The 17,701-nt window shown below is 44.4% G+C and overlaps 1 protein-coding gene across 5 annotated transcripts in view; it reads right to left on the reverse strand.

The window, feature by feature from the left end:
- Nucleotides 1-17,364, reverse strand: part of LOC139234906 (AP2-associated protein kinase 1-like) — a 98,783-nt gene extending 81,419 nt beyond the window's left edge. For all 5 annotated transcript variants that reach the window (XM_070865776.1, XM_070865775.1, XM_070865773.1 and 2 more), the window contains exon 1: nucleotides 16,916-17,364. In XM_070865776.1, the coding sequence (XP_070721877.1) occupies nucleotides 16,916-17,078 (163 nt within the window). In that variant the 5' untranslated portion in view covers nucleotides 17,079-17,364. The remainder of the gene's footprint in view (nucleotides 1-16,915) is intronic.
- Nucleotides 17,365-17,701: the final 337 nt, after the last annotated feature.

The raw sequence follows: 17,701 nt of genomic DNA on the forward strand, positions 1-17,701 counted from the left end.
CAGATGCTAGCTGAATCAAATTATTTTTGGCCTCCAAGACTAGAAGCACTTTTACCTCAACAGAATGTCACTGACTGTAGTTGTGGGGATGGGACATAAACAGTGCTCCCAAATATAAAAGCTACCCAACCTTTTGAAAACTGGCATCACTACAGTTACACCATCCGTCATTTGATTAATCATCTCATCTGGCCCACTGGATATGCTGAACTGACTTTACACATCTGTGAGCACAAAATAGCATCATGGCAGGAGCATGCTGAGGCACGAAACTCGACTCGTGCTGATTTCCAAGCTTGCTGCATGTATTATGACACAATGTTCAGGCCCAACCCTGAAACAGAATTTTGTCACCCTTAAGTAAGTGGCACCGTACAGTTATTGGGCTAGACTTTCCACTCATGATTGCCCATCTATCGGCATATAAGCAGGCGATCGCCGATTTTTGCTCAAAAGTGGAAAGTAGGGTCGGAACATCGCCCTTTCATCACCGGCCCAACTTTCGGCACACATGAATATGCTGCACTGCCTGGCCTAAGGCTATCGTCCAGATGATCGCCAACTGCAACTTTCACCATATCGCCCACACTTTGCCGAGTTGATCGCTCGCCGAAAAGATCGCTGGAGAAAAGCTGCACTCACCTGACCTTAAGTCGGCAGTACTTGGCACTACGGACACCACTTTGAACAACGGAGGATCTGTACTGAAAGGCTGCTTCAAATGCTTATGAGAATCAATGAGAGTGTGATTTCAAGGGCCTTTTTGACTCTTGCCAATCATCTAATCACATTTGTATCTGTTGAGGGCAAATTTAGAGTATTTATAGCGATTTATAGTGATGGGGTCTGTAATTTCCCTACCCGTATTGGTCACTAACCACATGCTGCAGACTGAAGATGGGAGAAGTTACATTGAAGAGTATTATATTGCCAAAGAGATGGCAGACTGCTACGGAGTAGGAGACCTTACACCCAACGCATTTACAGGGATAAGCGATCGTACCTGAACTTTCTCGATAACACGTGTCTTAGGAGGCTGCGCTTCCGAAAGGAAGTCATCGGTGAGATACGCCAGCTAATTAAGGGAGATCTGCAGCCTACCACCACCACCAAGACCACACTGCCCGTTGCGGCACTTTCCTTCTACGCGTCGGGCTCTCAGCATGCCACACATTGCTCCATTCGACAGGTGACTGAAGCCCTTTACGCACGCAGGATGCACTTTATAAGCTTCCCTATGACCAGGGAGACACAGACTGAGGGGGCTTTGGGTTTCTCGCGAATAGCAAACTTCCCCAAGGTGCAGGGAGCAATAGACTGTGCGCACATCACCCTGCGAGCACCTTTACAGGATGCAGAGGTGTTTCAGAACCGAAAGGGAATCCACTCCATGAATGTGCAGTTCATTGTCGACCACAACCATAATCATGGCAGTAAATGCAAATTTTCCAGGCAGCATCCATGATGCGCACATCTTACGTGAGAGTACTGTCTCTGATCTGTTTAAGTGTCAGCCACAAGGTCACAGTTGGATGCTGGGGGATAAAGGATATGGCCTTGCCATCTGGATCATGACGCCCCCCACTGCGTAAGCCCCAGACGGAAGCAGAGAACCGCTACAATGAAAGCCATATAGCTACACGCAATGTTGTGGAAAAGACAATTGGCGTTCTTAACGGCGCTATAGATGCCTGGACCACTCAGGAGGCAACCTACAATATCACCCTGAGCAGGTTGCTGAGTTTATTGTGGTGTACTGCATGTTGCATAACCTAGCTATGAGGAGAGGACAACAATTGCCAGACGGGACTGCCGGTCCACCTCAGGAGAGAGTGGAGGCAGAAGAGGAAGACGAGGAGGAGGAGGATGACGAGAACCTCGGGGAAAACAATCAGCCTGGCGATGAGCCCAGCCCCCAAGCAAAACTGGAAAAGCCCTGCGGTAGTTACGCAGCTGCAAAACTCTTGCGCCAGCAGTTTATAAATAAATGCTTCGCGTGAACTTACATTGGTGACAGTTGCGTTACGTTTCATCATTGCCTCGCAAGGCCTGGCCATTGTTTCCAACCACTGTATTCATGTTTCACCTTGCGTTATTAGAAGACACTTCAGGACAATTGTACAGTAAAATAAAAGAATTTAATAATGAGAGAAATTTGAAACTTTTTAAGAACATATATAACCCCCTCCCCACCCCCCAAACCTACATGCGCAGAACGGCCATTGCTATGGACGCCAGCCTTCCACATTGCTAAGGCTCAGTCCACATCGCTAAGGCTATCGCCCAAAATAAAAGGCCGAAAGTAGCGATCAAAAAAATGGGCAATCTTCCAGCAATCCGGAAAAATTTTTTAAATCGCTAAGGCTGGAACATTGCCCATTTTTTGGGCGCTAGCGATCGGAGTGGAAAGTCTAGCCCATTCAGTACATCTTTAATTTCCTATTGAATGATTGCTTTTTCAGACAAAATATTACACTATTGCTATGGATACAGTGAATGGTAATATAATTGTTGCATATTTATTAAGCAACTTCCAAAATCCTTCACAATTTATTTAAACCGTAATACATGGATTTACTTCACCATTAAACAGTATGCTGCAAGTTTAAAATTCAATCGATTTGTTTCATAATTGAAAATGTACTCGGGGCTACATTCCTTCTAGCTTTTACCATCTAAACCATTAACATTCAGTCTATGTATCTCCACAATCCTTACATATTGATTGGCAGAATACATTTTTCCCCAGCTTCCAGCTAATCCTTCTTATGGACATTTGGAAAATTTAGGTTCTCTTTAATTACACTGAAGTTACACAAGAAACAGGTTTTTCATCCCAACCAGTCCATGTAAGCATTTCCCCTCCATGCGAGCAAGTACCTGTAGTCCTAATCACAACTGCTCATCCTGCTCCCACATTCCTTCATCCGCTTTTTCCTCATCCAATTTGATCTTGAACATTGCCATGGTTCCTGCTTCAAACGCTAAACCTGGAAGTAAGCCTCACAACTTGGTGTGAAGTTTCTCCTGCCCTCAGTTTTCAATCTCATTTAATCTTCTATCTATGGCTCCTCGTCTAGACCCCTCAATTACTGGAAACTGCTGCTAACTGCCTTATCCTATCATTTCATAATTTTAAAACACTTCCAACAGATTGCCCTGCAAACAATGGGCCCAAGTTTCCACACGATAAAAAACGGGCGCCCCTCCAAGCTGGGCGCCCATTTTTCGCGCCGAAAACGGCGCCGGGAAAAAAAACACGCAATTCTGGAGCGCCCTGCAGCTCCATGTCTGCTTGGCGCGGCGCCCAGGGGGCGGAGCCTACCACTCGCGCCGATTTTGTAAGTGGGAGGGGGCGGGTACCATTTAAATTAGTTTTTTTCCTGCCGGCAACCCTCGCGTGCGTGTTGGAGCGTTCGCGCATGCGCAGTGTGAAGGAAACATTGGCACTCGGCCATTTTTGTAGTTCTTTGTAGCTGTTTAATTTTTGAACATTTTTTAATAAAATCACATTGCCATCAGCACATCAGCACTGAGGCTTCTTGCAGCAGTGAGAAGGCTGCAGGAAGCCTCAGAAAGTTGAGGCAGCCGTTTCTCCCCCCGCCGTCGGGAACGGCTTCCTCTCCTCTCCTCTCCTCTCCTCTCCTCTCCTCTCCTCTCCTCTCCCCGCAGGAACGAACGGCTGCCTCAATTCTCCCTGGCTGAAGCACTTTCACACAGGTAGGAAGATGGTTTATTTAATCTTTTCTTTGCTTATAAATGTTTATTCAGGTTGGATTTATTTGTATAAGTATAAATAAGGATTTATTATATAATTTAATTACTTCCCTTCCCCTCCCACCTCGTTCTGGATGCCTAATTTGTAACCTGCGCCTGATTTTTTAATGTGTAGACAAGGGTTTTTCAGTTCTACAAAAATCTTCACTTGCTCCATTCTAAGTTAGTTTGGAGTACGTTTTCACTGTGGAAACTTTGAAATCAGGCGTCAGTGGCCGGACACGCCCCCTTTTGAAGAAAAAATTCTGTTCCAAAGTGAAACTGTTCTAACTGACTAGAACTGCAGAAGAAAAAAATGTGGAGAATTGCGATTTCTAAGATAGTCCGTTCTCCACCAGTTGCTCCTAAAAATCAGGCGCAAATCATGTGGAAACTTGGGCCCTATGTGTTCTAATGAAAAAAGACCCGGTTTTGAGACTTTCATATGCATATTTTCTTAAACCAGGCAACTTCCTAGTGAATCTCTCTTGTACCCTATCTAAATCTCAATATCCTTTCTATAGTGTGCAGCCCAATACTCTTGACCTCAATATGGTTCTATATATAAGCTCATCATTAACTCAACTTTTATGTTCTATACTTTTTCAATAAGATCTTTAATTCCATTAGTTTTTATTTAAATGGTCTCATCAATCAGAGGTGCCGCCTTTAATATCTTGAAGTTGTACCCTAAAATCCCTCTAATCATTTAAAGGACCGAGCAGACTTAGACTTATTTTCTTTTAAACCAAAATTAATCACATCATATATACTGATACACTTTAGCTCATTCCCCCATCTTATCAATATACCTTTGCACCTTCCTTTGAACGAAGAATTAACATTTTGGTATCATTTCCAAATTTCACCACCACTCCCACTAGACCATGATCCAAAGCATTAATGCAAACCATGAACAGAAGTGAGCCCTGTGGGACAACATTAGCCCATTTCCAAGCACTCGGAAAAATCTGACCTTAACGCCTTTCTAACCAATTTTTAATCCAATTTCCCTCAAATCCATACCTCTAATCTTTCGTAGTAATATCCCATCTGGTATCTTCCCAAAGGGTTTCCTAAAGTCCACGTACACTACATGCCCCATCTACCACATTTGTTACCTCCTCAAAAGGATTTCATATGGTATGTCAAGCGCAATCCACCCTTTTGAAATCCGTGCTGGATACTTTAATTACTTGCGATTTATGTAGATACATGGTCATTTTATTCTTTAATTAAGGACTAAAACTTTCCCGACTACAGATATTGAGTCAACTGGTCTGTAATAACCCTGATTAGCTCAGTCTCCCTTTTTTAAAATGGATATGACATTGATCACTCTCCAGCACACATCCATACCAAACATAGCTCTGAAATATAATTTCTGGATTATCGACAATTTCCTCCCTCATCTCCCTCAAAATCCTAGGACCATGCCAGAAACGGGGAGGAATTTTAACACCAAGAGAGGTGGGTTGGAGGCAGGTAAAAGTTTTTAAAATATCAAACCTGACCCCAACCCATCTCCAAGCTACCCACTTTTAACAGAGGCGAGTCAGAGGGCGGGCAACCTGCTGTTAGGTGGGTCTGTCACTAAAATATTTTATAGAGGCTGTTATTTTTATTTTTAACGCATGAATGCTGGGATTCCAAATCTCTCTCCTCTTCCTCTTCCTCTTCCTCTTCCTCTTCCCCGTCCCGTCCCGTCCCCCCCCCCCCACCCCCCTGGAAAATTGCCAAATTCCCACCCCCCCTCCAGTGTCCAATTCTCCCCACACCCCTGGCAGTGTCCGAATCCCTTATGTTCACAATTTTCACACTAAAAGATCCCACAAACAGCAAGCGAGTTGAAATGGCAGTTAACTTATTTTGGGCGCTGTTTGTCGTGAGATAAATTTTGTCCGGAACACTGGAAAAACTCCCCACTCTTCGTTGAATAGTGCCAACACTTTTCTTACATCTTGAACAGGTAGACAGGGCTTATCAGATGCAGCACTCCTTCAGTACTGTACCAAAGTGTCAGCCTCGATCACGTGCTTGAGAGTGGGGCTTGGACCAATGACTGAATCAGATGCAAGAGTATCACCAACTGAGCCAAGCTTAAAATCATGAGATGGTGACAGAAATATAATTTTAGTATTAAAATCCTTAGAGCTTGATCAGTAGGAGGGCAATGGTGTTGGAGAATACCAAGAAATATAGACACCCATATAATAAGATTTCACCCTCCCCCTCAAATACCTGTACAAGGGGAGGGACAATGCAAAAAAGATCAAACAAAAGAATATTTCCCACGCCAGCATCAATATAACTGCATTCATAGAAAAGATAGGATATCCCCTTAGTGTCATATGCTGAGAGGGGGAGGGGGGGGGGGTGGTAAGCCGAGTAGAGTAAATACCAAGGATAAGATCCTGATCCTCAAGTGTGTAACATTATACTAACTCATGTAACTATGAACAGGAACCCATCAACATAGCCCCCTGTAAATGCTATTAAAGGAAAAGTGTACAGCTCCGTCACCAATTGGTAAAGCAATGTAAAATTTTGGAAAATGATCAAAAGGGCAATTTAATATCTCTAAATTAATACCTGCCCTATACAAGATTGATCCTGTAAAAACAGGGAAGTGGTAAATGTAAAATAGTATTCTGTATCAAACCAGATTTGTTAAAATGTGCAAAATGACCTTTGGACCTTCTGAACACTTTTTAAAACCTACCTGCAGTCAATGTAAATGTTTATCCAGTGTGTACATTGCCTCCAAGGATTTACATTTTAAAAAAGGAAGTAGCAAGCCCTCTCCTGAGCATAAAAGACTCTAGCCTAGCAGTGGCAGTAAACAGTTCTAACTGACTGGCAACCCATCATCTCAATCCAGTTAATGATTACACAACACAAAACTGGTTGTAACTGCACAAATTGGGCATTTCAATCAAAAGAAGCCATAGAGATATCTGCTGGAGGAAATATAAAATTGCACCTTGGTGCAGAAGGGAGTTCCACTTCTAAGGTTATTGCTGATGTAAATTATTGAGGCAGGGAAAAAGGAGAGCTTTGCTCTACATCTATCCTATTTGACAACACGTTTAGGAGTGCTTGATGGCAACAGTGGGCGTTTGTAGTTCCTCCACAGACCGCATTGTACCGCCCCGGTGCTCACTCTCGTCCCCGTCCCCGTCCCCCTCCCCCTCCCTTGAAACTTTGAAACGCCCCCTTTTGGAAAAATAAATTCTGTTCCAAAGTGAAACTGTGCTAACTGACTAGAACTGGAGCAAACTAAATGCCGAGAATTTGAATTTCTAAGATACTCCATTCTACGTCAGTTGCTCCAAAAAATCAGGAGCAACTGAGGCTGAAACTTGGGCCCTAAGTCAGGTGTTCTGATGAGGAACTGCAAGTTCTTTCTAGGAGAGAGGGCAAATAGACTTCCGTACTTGTGCTGTTATTGGGTCATTTGGTATGTAAGCTATGTTTCTATTCGAATCCATCATTGTCCAAAACATACAATCAGAACAAGAGTTGCATTTTGTACAAAACACCAAATATGACTTCCCCAATGGTTGAGTTGTTCAGTTGCTGATTCATGCAGTGCAAGATTGTTCTAGATTTAATCTCATGTGCTGGATTAACTTCTACTTGTTGTCCAGCAATTCCTATTGTAAGTGTGCAAGTGAAGAGAGCAGGGGGCAAGGTTAGGTTCAGCAGTGGTCCCTCTCCTGATATAATAACCTAGCAACACTCAGCACCAAGGATCGAATATGAATAATGGGTATTTCAGTGAAGTAGCAGCAGGCACCCATTGGACCAAAACCAAGCAGAGATACATGGGAAGAAAGAAAATTGGCGATGAGAAAAAAAAAAGTCACATTCTAACCTCTCACCCTTACAGGGTTGCTCCAGTGATCTCACCAATAGGGAGCACCTCAGGGACGTTAGACTGACCGGGGGAACTTACATTACTGAAAACCCTTCCAAAATTATGGCTCCATTGTTTTCTGCCAGGGATTTCACCAGAGGAGCCCAGCAGTGAGATACATGCATTGCAGGGTTGATGAAAATAAATTACAAGTATTTTTGTAGCAGTACGCTTTCTGTACGGTTTCTGAATGTACAACATGGCAGTATTTGATGTCTTTTAAAATTAAATGTTCATATTTTTAAGACCCTATGAAACAAAAATATGCTCTCCTTGCTTCTAACCTACAAAAACACCAACTCAGCCAGAATTTTTGCAGCCCAATTTAATAGGAAGCATTTCTCATTCGCCAGTCCTGTTCTTACATCATCATCATAGGCAGTCCCTCGAAATCGAGGAAGACTTGCTTCCACTCTAAAAAAGTGAGTCCTTAGGGACTGAACAGTCCAATGCAGGAATTACAGTCTCGGTCACAGGTGGGACAGACAGTCATTGAAGGAAATGGTGAGCGGGGAGTCTGGTTTGTTGCACGCTTCTTCCGCTCCCTGCGTTTGCTTTCTGCATGATCTCAGCGACGAGACTCGAGGTGCTCAGCGCCCTCCCGGATACTCTTCCTCCATTTAGGGCAGTCTTTGGCCAGGGACTCCCAGCTGTCGGTGGAAATGTTGCATTTTATCAGGGAGGCTTTGAGGCTTCTGCTTACTCCCCATTTTCCAGAGATGATTTCACCCTCATTTACAAATACCTCAAGGCCTCCCTTACTAGTGCAGCCTCCTTCACTCTTTTTTCCTAGCTTGCACTCTCCACTCTAATCTAACATGCAGCCCTTCTTTCTGGTGATATTGGCCCGGGTGCGCATGCGCGAAAACCCGGAACTTGCTTTCTGTCAAGTCATCCGCATCCCTGGGAAATGGACATTCTCTGGTGGAGAGTTGGGCTATTTGCTCAGCGGATGCCCACGAAACTCTTGCATCTGGTAAAAGTATTAATTAATTTTGACCATATAATGATTTATTTTTATTTAAATGTGAAATGTGTGTTTTTTGAGGGATTCCTATTAAGCTTATGGGGATCCCCCTTTATCATTGGCTGTGGTGGCGCACATGATCCCAGGGATGTTTGCAAACCGCACTCGTCCCAGGGATATTTACGCTGGGATACTAGGCCTTTACGCAGGTGTTCGCCTGGCAGGCCCAGGGGTGCGAGTCTTCGAACCTCCGGAGGCACCAGGTAAAGTCGTAGTTTACTTGCGCTTTATAGACATTCGCCCGCGGGAACCCTCCAACCGCAAATTCAGGTCCAAAGTCTTCAGCCATTATGCTTTTGCACTCTGGAATTCTCTTTCTAAGTTGCTCCCTCTTATTACATTTCTTCACACCTTCAAATCCTACCTCTTACAGTGCACCCTTAATTACCTCCCAGTTCCTGCTACCTGATCACATTAGTGATTGCAAAATTGTGTTAGTGCTAGAATAGTGAAAGTTGCTGATTTGGGAGAGTTTACCCATGAATTCGTGGCTCCTAGTTCTACTCCAGGATTTGAGCACTTAATCTAGGCCAGGCAAGTCAGGGGCCAAATAGGTGTATACAATGGCGCTCTGGAAGCCATAAAGTTTACACCAATGGTATCATTCACTTTACTGAAACCAACACAATGATGTATAAGCACTCAGAACAATCTTTTCCAATTCTCCAGGCACACAAAATTTAAGGAGCGCAAACCAGCAAATAAGAAATACAAATACAAATAGGGACTGTTTTACCCGAGGCTAATGGTTGGGTTGCCTTCTGTTGGACCATCTACATTTTGAATGCAGTACTGAGGATGTTCTGCATTGTCCTTTGGTGGAAACATAAAACAAAAGCCTCGAATCTGGCTGACACTGAAGATCCCATGGCACTGTGTCCTGGTTAATATTCCTCCTACAACCAAAACACTAACTGTTTAAGTCGCCATTCATTTTATTGTTAGTGGCATCTTGTTGTGAGCAAAATGGCCATCACATTTAGACTGCACATCACTGTCTGAAGCTCTTGATACTTTTGAAAATGTATTAAAGTGCTAAACATACTAAATAAAAAAGCAAATCTGCAAATCTGAAATCTAATGATGAATCCCCAACTGAAACTTTATAACCTGTTTTTTCTTTTTACAGATGCTGACTGACCGGTGTATTTCCAGTATTATTATTTGCTTTACAGGCACTGTACAAGTGCAATTCTTGTTTAACTGGCTGAACTCAAAAGCATTCAAATAGTTCAGATCACACTAGAATAGACTGTTAGGGCCCAAGTTTCCACATGATTTGCGCCTGATTTTTAGGAGCAACTGGTGGAGAATGGACTATCTTAGAAATCGCAATTCTCCAGATTTTTTTTTCTGCAGTTCTAGTCAGGTAGAACAGTTCTACTTTGGAACAGAAATTTTTCTTCAAAAGGGGGCGTGTCCGGCCACTGACGCCTGATTTCAAAGTTTCCACAGTGAAAACGTACTCCAAACTAACTTAGAATGGAGCAAGTGAAGATTTTTGTAGAACTGAAAAAACCTGTTCTACACATTAAAAAATCAGGCGCAGGTTACAAATTAGGCATAGGGAATGAGGGGGGGAGGGGGAGGGAAGTCATTAAATTCTACAATAAATCCTTAGTTATACTTATACAAATAAATCCAACCTGAATAAACATTTATAAGCAAAGAAAAAGAAAAGATTAAATAAACCATGTTACTACCTGTGTGAAAGTTCTTCAGGCAGGCCTTTAGGAAGCGGTTTGCCGTCGGGACCGAAGGCTGAACGGGCCGGCCCGAGATTTCGGGCAGGGCCCGTCCCCAGCACCAGAGGTAGGTGGGGGAGGGAGGGGAGGTCAGGTCGGATCCAGTCCGGGGGCGAGAGTAGTCGGGTCGAGTCGGGTGGGAGCGGCAGATGGGTCGAGTCGGGTCTGGTCGGGGGGGGGGGGGGGAAAAGAGAGAAGCAGGAGCGGCAGGGAAGCAGGAGCAGCAGCGACAGGCGGGTCGAGGGGGGGCGGAAGCAGGAGCGGCAGCGACAGGCGGGTCGAATCCGGTCGGGGGGGGGGGGGGGGCCGAAGCAGGAGCGGCAGGCGGGTCGAGTCGGGGGGGGGGGGGGGGGTGGGGGGGGAGAGACAGGAGTGGCGGGGAAGCAGGAGCGGAAGCGACAGGCGGGCCGAGTTCGGTCCGGGGAGGGGGGGAGGGAAGCAGGAGCGGGAGTCGGCAGGAACTGGCCGTGGGAGGAGCCTTATTCATGCAGCCCCAGTGAGGCCATTCAGCCAGGGCTGGGGGCTGCGTGCTTCGGGCCCCTCCCACACAGTTTCGGGCGCCTGGAGCTACTGCCCACTGTAGCGCGCATGTGCAGAGCTCCCGGCACAGGGTCCTAGCTCTGCCCCCTACAGCTCCTGCTGCGCCGCGCCGAGGGCCAGAGGACCTGCAGGGAGGTGGAGAATACGGAGGGTTTTTTTAGGCGCACTTTGTGGCGCGAAAAACGGGCGTCCAGTTCGGAGGGGCGCCCGTTTTTTATCGTGTGGAAACTTGGGCCCTTAGTGTTACATTATACATTTGTTATTTATATTCCAAGATAATTCAATCTCAGAATTGTGGATACTCTCATCTGAAGTTAAGATTTCCTGCACTAATCCGGAGGGCGGGTTTAAGGGTCCAGTTTTCATTGAATATTGGGAAGACCGAAGCCATTGTTTTCAATCCCCACCCCAGACTGCATCCCTCTCCCCAACTTCTGAGACTGAACCAGACTGTTCACAACCTTAGTGCCATATTTGACCCCGAAATGAGCTTTCAACCACATATCCGCAGCATAACTAAGACTGTCTATTTCCACCTCCGTAACATCGCTCGTGTCTCAACTCATCTGCTGCTGACACCCATGCCTTTGTTACCTCTAGACTTGACTATTCCAATGCACTCCCACATTCTACCCTACGTAAACTAGAGGTGATCCAAAATTCAGCTGCCAGTATCCTAACTCGCACCAAGTCCCGCTCATCCATCACCGCTATGCTCGCTAGCTTACATTGGCTTCCGGTTAAGCAAAGCCCTGATTTCAAAATTCTCATCCATATTTTCAAATCCCTCCATTGCCTCGCCCATCCCTATCTCTAATCTCTTCCATTCCCCCATCACCCCGCCCCCCCCTAGATGTAATCACTCAAACCATTGGTGGCCGTGCCTTCAGTTGCCTAGGCCCCAAGCTCTGACAAAACCTCACCGCTTCTCTACCCCTCTTTCTTCCTTTAAGACACTACTTAAAACATGCCTCTTTGACCAAGCTTTTGGTCACCTGCGCTAATTTCTACTTATGCGGCTCGGTGTCAAATTTTTATCTCATGATACTCCTGTGAAGCGCCTTGGGACATTTCACTACATTAAAGATGCTATATAAATACAAGCTGTTGTTGTTGAAACATTGTAACCAAATATGTGGTGCAATAATGTGGTAAAATGTCTCCAGATTCTCACTCCCAAAAAATGCAATACAATTTTTAGCTACAAGGAACTCAATTAAATTCAAAATTTTGCTCAACATTTAGAGAAAAGCATTCGTATACTGTTATTCATCTAAAATATTTCAAAAACATTTTAAAAAGGAAAAAAAGATAAGTTATAAGTCAGAAGGTTTGCGCAGCGTTAAATTAAAATACAATGACAAGCTGCCATCGACACCAAGATATCAACCAAGTCACGGGGCATTACTGTCCACACAGTAGTTTTTACGGTTAACTTGTAAAATAGTTAATTTGGACATTTCAAAAGCATGGTTGAAGTAAACATACTCTGCCATATTGAAATAGTTCTGGTTCATATCGTCCTCTATATCATCTAGTGGAAGAACATTGGTACTGGGAACAGAAAACTTTTGGCAACCAGTTTTGCCAACAAGCATTCATTCCTAATGAGAGCAGGAAATGCTCCCTCTTAATCTGCGCCAACAGTTTCCTTTAAGTCAACAAGCACGTTACTGCACCACCGATTTGGTGCCCTTTCCCCACAGCAAGTACCCCTTATGATTATTTACTGACACTGTCAATTTTGTGATCCAGTCCTGTGCCTGATGGGAACTGATGAATCAAAATTTCACAGCTCCAGGGGCAACCAACTATTGTTTGAATCCAAAACAATTGCTATTATGTCTGCCTGGCAACAGTCCAAAATGTGAAAGGACCATTGCTGGCCTGAACAGGTTACTGAGTGCTCAGCCCACGTATTGGCAAGAAGAGATAATAGCTGTTCACATTGCTGCTCTTAAGGAGCTTGGAGAAACCACAGTTCGAGGTGGGTCTAAGTTGCTCCAAAGACAGGAATGCCATTAAAGACAACACTAAGGTAAATGCAATATCAAGCAACAGTTGAAAACATATCTAAACTTATTGGTCAATGATGTTTCAGCAAGTTTCATGTTGTAAGGAGACAGAGCTGATTAAACATCCTGGAACGTTGATTAGCAATGATAATAGTTATCATCCATTAATCTCTGCTGTCATAGCTAACTGAATTATCCTTTTTGTTTACTCAACAAAATCCACATTATTTCACATCCGTGAAATTACACATCTAATTATCACATCTGTGAACCCATGCTCCTGTGGGCAGTGCAATTATCAATCATATCCTAATTATAAAAGTATCCAACACAAGACCCAAGTTGTTAAGAGCTGGGATCAAGTTTGTTTGAAATAGAAAATAATGAAATGAATATGAACAAAAGTGCCTGAAACTTGAGTGGATGGATGAGAAAAGATAGATAGATCTTAAAGCTTATGTTTACCAGAATTTGTAAAATTACAGTACTAAATTACAAAAAATAAAAAGCACTGAGCATTTCAGTCACAAACATGGTACTTATTGTCCCAGTTAAAACATTACAGATTCTGATACACCATTCTACAAATTCTAAATTAACTTGTATTTATATAGCATCTTTAACTTGGTAAAATGTCCCACGGCACTGCACTTTATCAAAATTTGATACTGCATTTTCATAGCAAACATCCTATAAATCAAATAATCGGAAATAAAAGGTATTTAACAAGAAGAGTTTGGTCAATTGTGGTTTTGGCAAGTCATGTGTTATGTCAAATACTATCACATGCAACTGATGCAATGATATGCTTGCTGGCACCATATACTTTGTTCGGACATTTTTGGGAGCCAGCAAAAAGGTTGATCAGCAAAACCCCAGACGAGTAAAAAAAAAAAATAGCGCTGAACTACTCAGAAACCAAGTGATGAAGGGTTCAATTTGAAAAGTCAACTTTGGCCAGACATTGATCCCTGTATTTCAATTTTTAATTTCAGACCTCCAGCATTCAATTTTCTTTTATATTTCTACTTAAGTATGGAAAGTTCTCATTGAACTTACTGAGATTAGCCTTTTTCGACAATATAACAGAGCTGGCTTGACTGTCACCAAACCCAACTTTAAAAGACGCAGGTAGTTAGTGATGCTGGAAACCGGAAATACAGCTTCTAAAAAGTGTTGCCATAAAAGACCCTATTTCCTTCACATACTCTCAAAATTCTTGAAGTGATACTTCTAGTTTTGGAAAGGAGCAAATTGTTGCATGCAATGCACTTAAAAAGGCAATAACCAAGTTTTACATAGAAATACATTGAATGTAGCTCCACAAGGGCCTTCTCCCACCCTACTTCATAGAAACATAGAAAATAGGCGCAGGAGTCGGCCATTCGAGCCTGCACCATCATTCAATATGATCATGGCTGATCATGCAACTTTAGTACCCCATTCCTGCTTTCTCTCCATACCCCTTGATTCCTTTAGCCGTGAGGGCCATATCTAACTCCCTTTTGAATATATCTAACGAACTGGCTTCAACAACTTCCACAGGTTCACAATTCTCTGAGTGAAGATGTTTCTCCTCATCTCGGTCCTAAATGGTTTACCCCTTACCCTTAGACTGTGACCCCTGGTTCTGGACTTCCCCAACATCAGGAACATTCTTCCTGCATCTAACCTGTCCAATCCCGACGGAATTTTATGTTTCTATGAGAACCCCTCTCATTCTTCTAAATTCCAGTGAATATAAGCCTAGTCAATCCAGTTCTTCATGTCAGTCCTGCCATCCTAGGAATCAGTCTGGTGAACCTTCGCTGCACTCACTCAATAGCAAGAATGTCCTTCCTCAGATTAGGAGACCAAAACTGTACACAATATTCCAGGTGTGGCCTCACCAAGGCCTTGTGCAACTGCAGTAAGACTTCCCTGCTCCTATACTCAAATCCTCTCGCTATGAAGGCCAACATGCCATTTGCCTTCTTCACCACCTGCTGTACCTGCATGCTAACTTTCAATGACTGATGTACCATGACACCCAGGTCATTGCATCTCCCCTATTACCATTCAGATAATAATCTGCCTTCCTGTTTTTGCCACCAAAGTGGATAACCTCACATTTATCTACATTATACTGCATTTGCCATGCATTTGACCACTCACCTAACCTGTCCAAGTCACCCTGCAGCCTCTTGGCATCCTCCTCACAGCTCTCACTGCCACCCAGCTTAGTGTCATCTGCAAACTTGGAGATATTATATTTAATTTCTTTGTCTACCCTAAAAACATATAAGAACATAATAGGAGCAGTAGGTGACCATTTGGCCCCTTGAGCCTGCTCCGCCATTCAATATCATAGCTGATCTGATCTTGGCTTCAACTCTACTTCCCTGCCCGCTCCCCATAACCCTTGACTCCTTTATCGTTCAAAAGTCTGTCTATCTCCATCTTAAATATATTCAATGATATATTAAATATATTCTATTCCTTTCTCCCTCATGTACTTATCTAGCTTCCCCTCAACTCCTGTATGTGGTAGCAAATTTCCCATTCTCACCATAAGTTTCTCCTCAATTCCTTATTGGATTCATGATATGACTCTCTTATATTTAAGGCCTCTAGTTTTTGACAAGTGAGAAACATCTCCAACAGCTACCCTATCAAACCCCTTTATAATTTTAATAAAGACCTCTATCAGGTCACCCCTTAACTTTCTCTTATCTGGAGAAAAGAACCCCAGCTTGTGCTCAATCTAACCTTTTTTTTTTAAGTGCATTGTGTTCAAAAAAAATTCCCACTTTCCAAAATTAAAAATATCACTTGGAAGAATGTTTATATTCATGGGTGAAAACAACAAGCAAATGATGGACATAGCAAGCAAATTGTGAATATGTGCACAAATCATTGAAGGTGGTAGGGCAGGTTGAGGAAACAATTAAAAAAGCATATGGGATAGTGGACTTCATAAATAGGGATAGAGTACAAAAGCAAGGAAGTTATGAGGAACCTTTATGAAACACTGGCTCGGCCTGAACTGTAGTAGTGTGTCCAATTCTGGGCACTGCACTTTAGGAAGGATGTGAAGGCCTTGGATAGGACGCAGAAAAGATTTACGAGAATGATTCCAGGGATGAAGGACTTCAGTTACGTGGATAGACTAGAGACGCTGTGGTTGTTCTCCTTCGAGCAGAGAAGATTGAGAGGAGACTTGATCAAGGTATTCAAAATCACGAGGGGTCTAGACAGTAGAGATGGAGAGAAACTGTTCCCATTGGCGGAAGGGTAGCGAACCAGAGATTCAAGGTGATTGGCAGAAGAAGCAAAGGCGACAGGAGTTAAAAACTTTAAAAAACGCGAGTGGTTAGGATCTGGAATGCACTGACTGCAAGATGGGTGGAGGGAGACTCGACTGCAGCTTTCAGAAAGGGAATTGGATAAGTACCTGAAATTAATGTAGGGCTGCGGGGGGGGGAAAGAGAGAGAGAGAGAGAGAGAGAGAAAGAGAAAAAGAGTAGGACTAGCTGAGTTGCAGAAAGCAAACAGGGGCTCGAGGGGCCAAATGATTAGCTGAGTTGCAGCTAGCTAGTCCTACTCCTTCTGTGCTGTAACCATTCTGTGATTCTATTCTATGATTCTATATATGGTGAAGACGTGGGTAAATAAGTGAGAGAAATTGTGCCAGCAGCTTAATGGAGACACAACGAGTCTCTTTCCCCACCCAATCAGCAGCAGCGAGCGGACAGTACTGAACTGAACGAATGTTCATTCTAGAACGCCCGTTTGGAACGTTGCGGCTCGCGCCCTTCTCAAATTTGGACCGTTGGGGCGCGAGCTCGCGCCTCCCGCCTAACGGCGGTTGGAGGACAGCTTTCCCTCACCGGCCGGCCGCTCGGCGCACACACCCACTCCCCCCCCCCCTTACCTTCCGCGATCAACTCCTCCACCGTGACCTGGTAGCGGCCCACCATGTACACCTTGCCCTGGAAGGAAGACCAGCCGCCGGCGCTTGTCGACTGGCCGGCCGCCCCGCCGACACCAGCCGCGGCCGCCGCGCCTTCTCTCCGAGCGTCGAAAAACTTCTTCATCCTTCTCTCGCCCTCACGCCGCCCGTCGCCGGCTTTCTTCTGCCTTCTCCCTCCTCCTCCTCCGATCTCAGTGCCACCTTGCTGACAGCATAGCGAACGGACTACGACGCCTCAAGAACAAGCCGGCTTTTTAAAAAATGTCTCTTTCCCCGACAGCGACCCCTCCGCAGCTCAGGTTGGTGTTTTCAATTGTTTCGGGGCCAGCAAGCCGGCGCATCCCTCCGTGTTACCTGACAGACTTGAAGCGAGTGTCAGGAAAACATGCGGCAGGCGGGAGCTGCCCGCCAGCCCCTCCCCTCTGCCGGAAGCGGAAATACACACAAAGACAACAACTTTCCTTAGTCAGCACCAAAGTCTTTAACTAGTTCCCTGCCGCTGCTGCTACCAGACCTGCCCACTTCCCCCTCTACCCTTGACAGAGTAGATGCAGAGAGGATGTTTCCCCTCGTGGGGGAATCTAGAACACAGCAAGCCCCCACAAACAGCACCTATGACCAGATAATGTTTGAGCGATGTTGATTGAGGGATAAATATTGGCCAGGACACCAGGGATAACTCCCTTAGCTCTTCTTCGAAATAGTGCTATGGGATTTTTTGGACAGACGGGTTTAACGTTCCATGCG

Source organism: Pristiophorus japonicus, chromosome 22 (genome assembly GCF_044704955.1).
Source record: "Pristiophorus japonicus isolate sPriJap1 chromosome 22, sPriJap1.hap1, whole genome shotgun sequence".
Taxonomy (NCBI): domain Eukaryota; kingdom Metazoa; phylum Chordata; class Chondrichthyes; family Pristiophoridae; genus Pristiophorus; species Pristiophorus japonicus.